The 10,178-nt window shown below is 34.1% G+C and overlaps 1 protein-coding gene across 2 annotated transcripts in view; it reads right to left on the bottom strand.

Moving 5' to 3' along the window:
* Positions 7,714-10,178, bottom strand: part of LOC109823955 (respiratory burst oxidase homolog protein B-like) — a 6,631-nt gene continuing 4,166 nt past the window's right edge. For both annotated transcript variants that reach the window (XM_020390425.1, XM_020390424.1), the window contains exons 10-11: positions 9,841-10,178; positions 7,714-8,215 (exon numbers count right to left, since the gene is read on the bottom strand). The exon at positions 9,841-10,178 is cut by the window's right edge and continues 213 nt beyond it. In XM_020390425.1, coding sequence (XP_020246014.1) covers positions 8,106-8,215; positions 9,841-10,178 — 448 coding nt within the window. In that variant the 3' untranslated portion in view covers positions 7,714-8,105. The remainder of the gene's footprint in view (positions 8,216-9,840) is intronic.

The following is a 10,178-nucleotide window of genomic DNA, read 5'->3' as shown; positions in this document are numbered from 1 at the left end:
ACAAAAATTTGGTTATGAGTGATTTCACATTCAAGACTGGACTATGGTCAATGATGTTTGGGTACAAACAAGTATGGGTTGTGTTGCGTAGTTGTCCAACCTGTATGAATGAGCAAATGTTCCTTCTGAGTCTCTGGGTTCTCATTAGAGGAGAGAAAAACGCTATATTAGGATTCAAATCTTTTTTTTTTTTTTGGAACAGAAAATAACTTCCATGAAAAATTGTATTGTTTAGCAATTCTAGTTGCTCTTTCCTCTGGATCGCATTCAAAATTGAGTTGTTTATCCTACCACTTTTATCAGAAAATATCGTTCTTTGTGGGTGGAAAATGTTGAACTTCATGGTATTCACACGAAAAGGATTTCCTATTGTCATTTTTAAGTGTCTAGCGAGAGTTAAAACTTGTCTATATGATTCAAGGTTATACAAACGGTCAAACCAAACAAGTTAGACTAGTGACAACTAGATTGTCTGTCAAAACTATTCCCACACTACACGAGAAAAAAAAAATGTCAGGCCCATCCTTTTTCAGTTTTTTCAAAATTGATGACCGATCACAAGAGCCCACATTTCTCTCGTAGTGTGGGACTATTTAGCAATTATTCTTATCAACAAGGTTGAGCATAATCTAACTATGGACAAATTTTCAAAACCAACCTATTTACAAATTTAATCGCAGAAAACAACCTATTTCAGATTTAATTGCAAAAACCGACCTGGTTTCAGCCCTGGAGCTGAAACCAGGTCGGTTTTTGAAATTTTTTATCCGAAACTTCACGAGAGTTGAACTCCCGTGAAGTTTCGTAGTTCAAATTTATTTTTTTTGTACTGGGAAACTTCACGGGAGTTCAACTCCCGTGAAGTTTCGAAAGTTTTTTCACAAAAACCGACCTGGTTTCAGCGCCAAGGCTGAAACCAGGTCGGTTTTTGCAATTAAATCTGAAGTGGGTTGTTTTCTGAGATTAAATTTGTAAATAGGTTGGTTTTGAAAATTTGTCCATCTAACTATACACAAGTTGAATAATGATAAAGAACTTTGTTTAAGAAAAGGTTAACACAGTCTTACTGTGCTGTGGTTGAATCACTACAAATGGTTGAGCGAGGAGATTGTAAAGTTCCATCTAGAATCATTTGATACAAGCATATTTTAAAACGTTCTAGCTATTTTTCAACAAGACAAATTCATCTTTATCTCTCCATAAATGAGTAGGCATGTATCAAAATTGAAAGGCTTTCCTTTTCTCTCTCTTATTTTCTTGCAAAGCAAGGTCAACATAAAAAAGGGTAGGAAAAAAAAAACACATAATAAGCGCCGATGCTAACAACACATCATATAATATTATAATCTGCAATATATCCTCATGTTTTGCATTAATCTTCTCATAACTAGTGGAGGAAGATAATGCTGCTTTCTAAAAGCGAAACCCCAAATTTAATCAAATTGCAGGGCACTTGGCTACCTTTTTATTGGCTTTTGCTCTAAACAATGAAAAACCAAAGAATCAAATCGAATCCTAGATGAGTTATAAAAAGACATGTATGAACATGCAAATATAAGTAAGCTATTCCTTAGAGAGGGGGAAAAAAGGAAGAAGAAGAAAGCTATTGAATTTGGTGGGGACTTACAAATGGAATATCACCTTTTTTTTAGAAAAAGCAGGACAATGTGAATAAAACCCTTCCATAAAAAATTGTTGGGCCCAGGAGCACCTTACTTGTCTTTTTTTGTTTTTTTGTTGGGGATCACATCTAAGGTGTACCATCAATTACATTAGAAATTTGAACCACTCGATAAGAATGAGTTATCTACATCATAAATAAAGAAGTTATAATTTCTAAACTAACTCTCTAACCAAAAATGCATGGTATAAATTACTCTTTTTTTGTTATAGAGTGTTTTGATAGAATCATTACTCCATCAATTATATATAGTAAATGGTAACCAATAGGTTTATTTCTTTTAATTTGATAAAATAGTACGAGCAGCCTATTCAAAATATATTAATATAAAGAACAATTTAACTAAGATTAAATAGTGAGTCGGGAGCATGAGAATAGCAAACAATCTCTGTTTGTGAACAAGACCAATGTGTTTTTAATAATCCAACATTGTGTAGAGATATACTGTAAGTCATTAGTCATGATCTTAGTATGTTGCTAATCTGAATTATGCATGCTACGTCAGTGACATATCATCCAACATTGTACATAGATATATGGTCCTCATTTATTTTATACACATAAGGGAGTGTTTCTCAACTTTGTAAAATTGGGTCAGGACTGAACCTGACCCAATTTTGCGTTGTTTATTGTTTGTCAAAATTCTAGGCTAGATCCGGCTCTATTTTTTGCGTCCAAATAGCATCACTAAACTAGTTTTGCTTTGGGCCGGAGGGGTGTGGTCGAAAACAAAACTAGTTTAGAAAAAGCATGACAATGTGAATATCACCTTTTCCCCTTTTTTTAGAAAAAGCATGACAATGTGAATAAAACCCTTCCATAAAAAATTGTTGGGCCCAGGAGCACCTTACTTGTCTTTTTTTTGTTTGGGTGTGTGTGTGTGTGTGTGGGGGGGGGGGGGGGACCATNGGGGGATCACATCTAAGGTGTACCATCAATTACATTAGAAATTTGAACCACTCGATAAGAATGAGTTATGTACATCATAAATAAAAAAGTTATAATTTCTAAACTAACTCTCTAACCAGTAATGCATGGTATAAATTACTCTTTTTTTTGTTATAGAGTGTTTTGATAGAATCCTTACTCCATCAATTATATATAGTAAATGGTAACCAATAGGTTTATTTCTTTTAATTTGATAAAATAGTACGAGCAGCCTATTCAAAATATATTAATATAAAGAACAATTTAACTAAGATTAAATAGTGAGTCGGAAGCATGAGAATAGCAAACAATCTCTGTTTGTGAACAAGACCAATGTGTTTTTAATAATCCAACATTGTGTAGAGATATACTGTAAGTCATTAGTCATGATCTTAGTATGTTGCTAATATGAATTATGCATGCTACGTCAGTGACATATCATCCAACATTGTACAGAGATATATGGTCCTCATTTATTTTATACACATAAGGGAGTGTTTCTCAACTTTGTAAAATTGGGTCAGGACTGAACCTGACCCAATTTTGTGTTGTTTATTGTTTGTCAAAATTCTGGGCTAGATCCGGCGCTATTTTTTGCGTCCAAATAGCATCACTAAACTAGTTTTGCTTTGGATTGGAGAGGTGTGGTCGAAAACAAAACTAGTTTAGTACAAAACTGGGCTAGGACTGGTCCTGGCCCAGTTTTGCTCCGTTTGCTAAACTGACCCTAAGTATAGACGCATACACATGTGTATACATTTGGAGGAAAGCGATGGAGCCAAATGGGCTCTTTTAAGTATGGATCCAATGATCATGTATTATGCTCTTAATCATACTTGGTATCATGGTTTGCTTCGGTCTAATCTATGGTTACCACAAGTTAAATTGTTCTTCTTCTTCCCATTTTCTTTGTGGAAGTTCCAACTTGTAAATTGTGGTCTTCCTTGAGAAATCCGGGGCATGCTGTCGCAATTTATTCGGCAAGACGGCGGCTCCGCAAAAGAATAATACTTCTAAATGGGAAGAAGAAGAAAGCTATTGAATTTGGTGGGGACTTGCAAATGGAGTATCACCTTTTTTTTCCTTTTTTTTAGAAAAAGCAGGACAATGTGAATAAAACCCTTCCTTAAAAAATTGTTGGGCCCAGGAGCACCTTACTTGTCTATTTTTTGGGTGGGGGGACCATCAACTACATTAGAAATCCGAACCACCCGTTAAGAATGAGATTATCTACATCATAAATAAAAAAGTTATAATTTCTAAACTAACTCTCTAACTAGTAATGCATGGTATACATTACATTTTTTTGTTATAGAGTGTTTTGATAGAATCCTTACTCCATCAATTATATATAGTAAATGGTAAACAATAGGTTTATTTCTTTTAATCTATACTATTTATAAAAGAGAATACTCATGTCAAAACTTTTGATTTCCTTTTTTATCCTCTTAATTTTTTATCTGTCGCAATTATACCATTATTTATAAAACTAATGATCCATAACCTCTTATTAATTATGCACCTCTTCATTTTCTCAAATTATTTGGTCATTCACTAGAATATATTAATAATTTATAATGATAAAAAAATTCATAAATATATGATAATTTATTATAAATAATTATTAATTATATAAAATAGTAAAAGTCATTCATTTAATAAATTAGTGCACATAATTATAATTATTAATAATAGTATAAATAGGATTACTTCTTTATGTTGCAAAGAATATTACCTTGTTTGATAACTAATATCATCTTAGTAATAAAAATTTGGACATTATAAATTTTAAAAAATATTTTAAAAAATTAATTTATATAAAAATATTTAGATCCATGAAATTTATGAGACATGTACTTTTCTTTTCTTTTTCCTAAAATATTTGGTCACTCGCTAGAATATATTAATAATTTATAATGATAATAAAGTTAATAAATATATTATAATTTATTATAAAAGAATTGTTAATTGTAATGAAATAGTAAAATTATTTATTTAATAAAATATTGTACATAATTATAGTTATTAATAATAGTATAAATAGGGGTTGATTCTTTATATTGTAAGGAATATCACCCTTTTTAATATTATAATATCATCTTAGTAATAAAAATTGTACATTATGAATTAAAAATACTTTATTTAGAAAATTTACTTTATATAAAAATATTAGATTTTTAAAATCTATGAGTCATTCATTTTTTGTTGGAAGTAAATGTATCATAAATTTCAAGGATCCAATATTTTATATAAAGTACTTTTCCTAAATAATAGTATTTTTAATTCATACCATCCAATTTTTTATACTAAGATGATATTAATTATCGAGCAAGGTAATATATTTTACAACGTAAAGTCAGATAATATTAAAAATTACTGCCATTATTTAATAAATATTATAGTAAAATATGTCCATAACATCAATATTTAATAATATAAATGGTTTAATTATATCAATAATGTTACTTAAACTAATGATTATATTATTATTTAATAATTATACTCCTAAATAATTTTTTTAATAATATAATAATAATCTAATTTAAATAACTATTAAATGTATGTTAATAATAGTATGAGTATTAATTAGGACAAATTTTTAAAAAAGACCCTTTTTTTAATATTAATAAGCAAAATCGACCTCTTACAAATTTATTCAGCAAAATCGACCGCACGGGACTGCTAGTCCCGTGCAGTTCTCCCAAAACCCCCAAAAACCAACGAACTCTCACGCTCTCTCTCTCTCTCTTTATCTCTCTCGTTCTCACCTCTCTCTCTCTCTCTCTCTCATTCCAGCTCTCTCTCTCTCTCTCCGTTCTATCTCTTCCTTCCACCAAGAATCCCTCCCCCTCGAGGGCGGTGAAGATGAGAGTGGTGCCGAGGTCGAGGCGGTTGACGAGGGTGAGGGCTAGGACGATGGGGATGTAGGTGCCCAGGTTCCCGACGAAGCCTCCGAGCTCGTGACGAAAAGAGTTCAGACGGCGATCTGGGCAATCGGGGCTTGGTTGTTGGGCAGCGGGTTCTAGGGGTGGTGGAGCTAGAGTTAGGGATTCTTGGTGGAAGGAAGAGAGAGAACGGAGAGAGAGAGAGCTGGAATGAGAGAGAGAGAGGTGAGAACGAGAGAGATAAAGAGAGAGAGAGAGCGTGAGAGTTCGTTGGTTTTTGGGGGTTTTGGGAGAACTGCACGGGACTAGCAGTCCCGTGCGGTCGATTTTGCTGAATAAATTTGTAAGAGGTCGATTTTGCTTATTAATATTAAAAAAGGGTCTTTTTTAAAAATTTGTCCTATTAATTATAGTATAACTTAAAAAAATTTAATCATAGTACAATTAAATAACTTTGTAAAATGTTTATATATAATTTATTAAATATTATAATATTAATACAATAACATGTTCACGTGCAAAGCACGTGCATTATACTAGTTTGATAAAATAGTACGAGCAGCCTATTCAAAATATATTAATATAAAGAACAATTTAACTAAGATTAAATAGTGAGTCGGAAGCATGAGAATAGCAAACAATCTCTGTTTGTGAACAAGACCAATGTGTTTTTAATAATCCATATATCTACGACATACTGTAAATCATTAGTCATGATCTTAGTATGTTGCTAATCTGAATTATGTATGCTTTGTCAGTGACATATCATCCAACATTGTGCAGAGATATACGGTCCTCATTTATTTTATACACATAAGGGAGTGTTTCTCAACTTTGTAAAATTAGGTCAGGACTATACCTAGCCTAATTTTGTGTTGTTTATTGTTTGTCAAAATTCTGGGCTAGATCCGGCTCTATTTTTTGCGTCCAAATAGCATCACTAAACTAGTTTTGCTTTGGATTGGAGAGGTGTGGTCGAAAACAAAACTAGTTTAGTACAAAACTGGGCTAGGACTGGTCCTGACCCAGTTTTGCTCTGTTTGCTAAATTGACCCTAAGTATAGACGCATACACATGTGTACACATTTGGAGGGGAAGGCGATGGAGCCAAATGGGCTCTTTTAAGTATGGATCCAATGATCATGTATTATGCTCTTAATCATACTTGGTATCATGGTTTGCTTCGGTCTAATCTATGGTTGATTTTCAAGAAAAGCATTTTCTTTGTGGAAGTTCCAACTTGTAAATTGTGGTCTTCCTTGAGAAATCCGGGGCATGCTGTCGCCATTTTCTTTGTGGAAGTTCCAACTTGTAAATTGTGGTCTTCCTTGAGAAATCCGGGGCATGCTGTCGCAATTTATTCGGCAAGACGGCGGCTCCGCAAAAGAAGGGTCTTCCTTGAGAAATCCGGGGCATGCTGTCGCAATTTATTCGGCAAGACGGCGGCTCCGCAAAAGAAGAATACTTCTAAAAGTTGGACGGACGTGAGAAAACATGACAAATTTAAATCCCTATATACATATATTAATTAACATGTGAACGTTGTTTGGTTTCAATGAAGTGACAAATATTATTTTAGCTTCTAAGGTTCCAAATTTCAACCTTCATCGGGAATTTTGATTCTCTTAAGTGCTTTCATCTAAATGAATATTATATAAAGTTTTATTAGTCCTTCAATTCATAAAAGTTACTTTAAAATATTAGTCATTACGGAAAATTCTCGTGTTGATTTGGAGAATTTTCTGTTTAAATTAATTAACTAATTTTTTTTTTACTTGTGTTTTGAATGACATCGTTTTCTTCTAAAGTTTAAGTCTAAAATCAAACTTGTTTTAGAGCATCTCCAACAGCTTCCCCATATCTCACTTTTGAAGAATTTAGTTAGGTTTTTGGTCCAATAGATTCCCCATCTCATTTCCCAAAATAGGGATGGAGGAGAAAAAATAGGGAAGCTTCCCCAAATCTGCAGCATTCTCCAAATTTTTGGAGGAAAAAATGGATTCTTCAAAATGGGGAAGCTGTTAGAGTTGGTGTAAAAATAATTTGAAGAATATGACTTTTGCTTCCCCATTTGAAGAAAATTTTAGAGAAGCTATTGGAGATGCCCTTAGAGAGGGTAAAACTGTGATTCATCACGGCAGAAGCCAAAATCAGAAGACTCTCTTCTTCTATATATGAAAGCAAGATCAACGTCAAACAAGATCAATCATAAGCACAAGATGACCAAAACAAACCAAATTATTATTACAATCTCCTATATTTTTATATATATATCCTCCTACTTTAAATTTGTCTTCTCATAAGTAGCGAGGGACAACTCATCTCTCTCTCTCTCAAAAAAAAAAAAGCCCACTTCCTCGAGGCTATCTTTACTTGGCTCCTTTGCTCCAAACAAAGAAAAAGAATATAATCTACTCTGCTCTAAACTAACCATGCATAATCTATAACCATACATACACGTACTATATACAAAGTGAGAAAGTGTATTGGATCCAACGTGGTCTTTAACCATGGATCCAATAATTATGTAGCGATATATTCTTTTGATTATAATTATTGGTATTATTGTTTTTCCTTCCTCTAACCTATGCAATTAATGCCAATTAATGCTTTCAAAAGTTTTCTTTGTGAAAATCGAACTTTGTTGTGGTCTTTCTTGAAAAATCCAACGCATGCTGCCGCAATTCATTCGTAAGCGCCGCAGCCCCGCAATAGAATACGCCTGCATATCGGAAGGACGTGAGAAATTAAACACGACAAAAATAATATTCTATCATTAATGTTTGTTATTATATATATGTGTACGTGGCTTGGTCTCAATGAAGAGTAAATGTTATTAGGTGATTCATTGATCTATTGCTCCCATGACTTCAACGTTCAAAAGTTGTTTTTTTGTCCCCGTTCAAGGTCTTGCAATTAAAAAAAAAAAAAGGAATAGATAAGATTCAAAACTCATAAAATGCAAGTTGGGTTCTCTACTAAAGTATAGGATTCATTACCAAATGGCACAGTTTTGTAGATGACTCGTACAACGAAGCTCTGCCACATTTCTCTTATGAGAGGTGCTACAGGCACGTCACCTGACGCACCCTCCCTCTCCTGCTACAGTGCCAGGGGCACATGAGAATTTTAAAAAAAATTCTCATATGATCCTCCCGCACTGTAACGAGAGAGAGAGTATGGCTGAGGATGTGTCCGGTGGTGTGCTAGTTCATAAAGTCAATTATATTGATAAAGATAGGTAAGAGAAACAGGGACACTAGCTGGCTAGCTTGCAAACAAAAGTGAGCTGTAAAAGTTTCCAATCCAAGGTCATTCCCCCATCAAAATGTTTTGTCTCTTTAGATGAAAGTTGGCATTAGTGATAACAACAAGCAATATTAATTATTGTACAAGAATTCAACACCAAACCTAAAATAATTTCAAACACGAGGAGGACCCCACCTCAATCAATGCTGACTGGTCCTTAATTATCGCTGGCCATCTAAATTTGTGCGATCAAAAGTATTTTTGAGTTCTTTCCCCACACGCTTGTTCAAATAGGGCAACACAACCACCCTGCCCTAGCCAGCTTTTCCTAAGTTTGTAAATGATAATTCTACCAAGGGGTAAAAATGAAAATATTAAAAAAACGCGCACAGCTTACAGTCGGTCAGTTCACAAAGTTGTGTGCTTGACTAGATTATAAGTGAAAATATAAGTATTCCATTAATTGACAAAAAAATATAAACATTTTGATTGTGAGCTATATATATACGTGGCAACACTATAACTCCAAGGTTTAAATAGTTATAAACAACCTTTTGATATTTATATTAGTTTTATTTTAGTCGGTAGACTCTTTGGGTTAAGGAAGAGGGGTTAAAAAGAAGGATTAATGTACTTAGCCCATTTGATAATCTGAAGGACTAAATTATTAACCCGTTAAATAAGTTTTATTTTAGTCATTTATGATCAGTTTTAGTGTTTGGGAATAACAATGATTTTGACTATTTTCTTTATAATTAGAAGGGTTAACCATTAACCCTTCTAAATAGGAGTATCAGTAAACCCCTCATTTTGAGGGGTTAACTCATTTTAGTCCCTCTAGGAGGGTTAGCTTAACTCTTCTACATTTTTTTTTTATGTTTGGCAGATTATGGATGGTTAACTCACTTTAACCATTGTATAGATATTTTTTTGTGTTTTGGCGGGTTAAGAAGAGGTTAATTATCCTTAATTAATCCCTCACTTAACCCTTTGCCAAACGGTAATGCGATGATGCATGTAAGTATGCTACGATTAACATAACTACAAGCCAAACAAATTAACATTAAGTGGCAATTAAAGGTGAATATTTACACGTACCGATGCGTTGATCTCTGTGATTGAGCGCGATCCTCTTGTACACGTTCCTCCAGTTGGGCCTAGCGAAATGCGACTTGACTCGAGTCCCCGACACAACGTCGACCCCGTTCTTGGCGTGGTTCAGCGACTGCAGCATGGCGATGAGCGCCGACCTCGCGTCTCCTTCCTCGTAGACGCTCGTGCAGTAGTTGTGCAGCTCGATCGCCCCCTTCTTGTCGTTCTCCGCCACCTCGTTCATCACCCCTCTGAACCACTCGAACGAGCCCTGCTCCCTGGTCACCCAGTAGAAGTAGGCTCGTCGGGTCTTGAACGAGGACTTGTTGGTCCTGACGTTGCTG

Source organism: Asparagus officinalis, chromosome 9 (genome assembly GCF_001876935.1).
Source record: "Asparagus officinalis chromosome 9, Aspof.V1, whole genome shotgun sequence".
NCBI lineage: Eukaryota > Viridiplantae > Streptophyta > Magnoliopsida > Asparagales > Asparagaceae > Asparagus > Asparagus officinalis.
The sequence above is the reverse complement of the archived record's forward strand: the minus strand, read 5'-3'. Positions and strand labels throughout refer to the sequence as shown.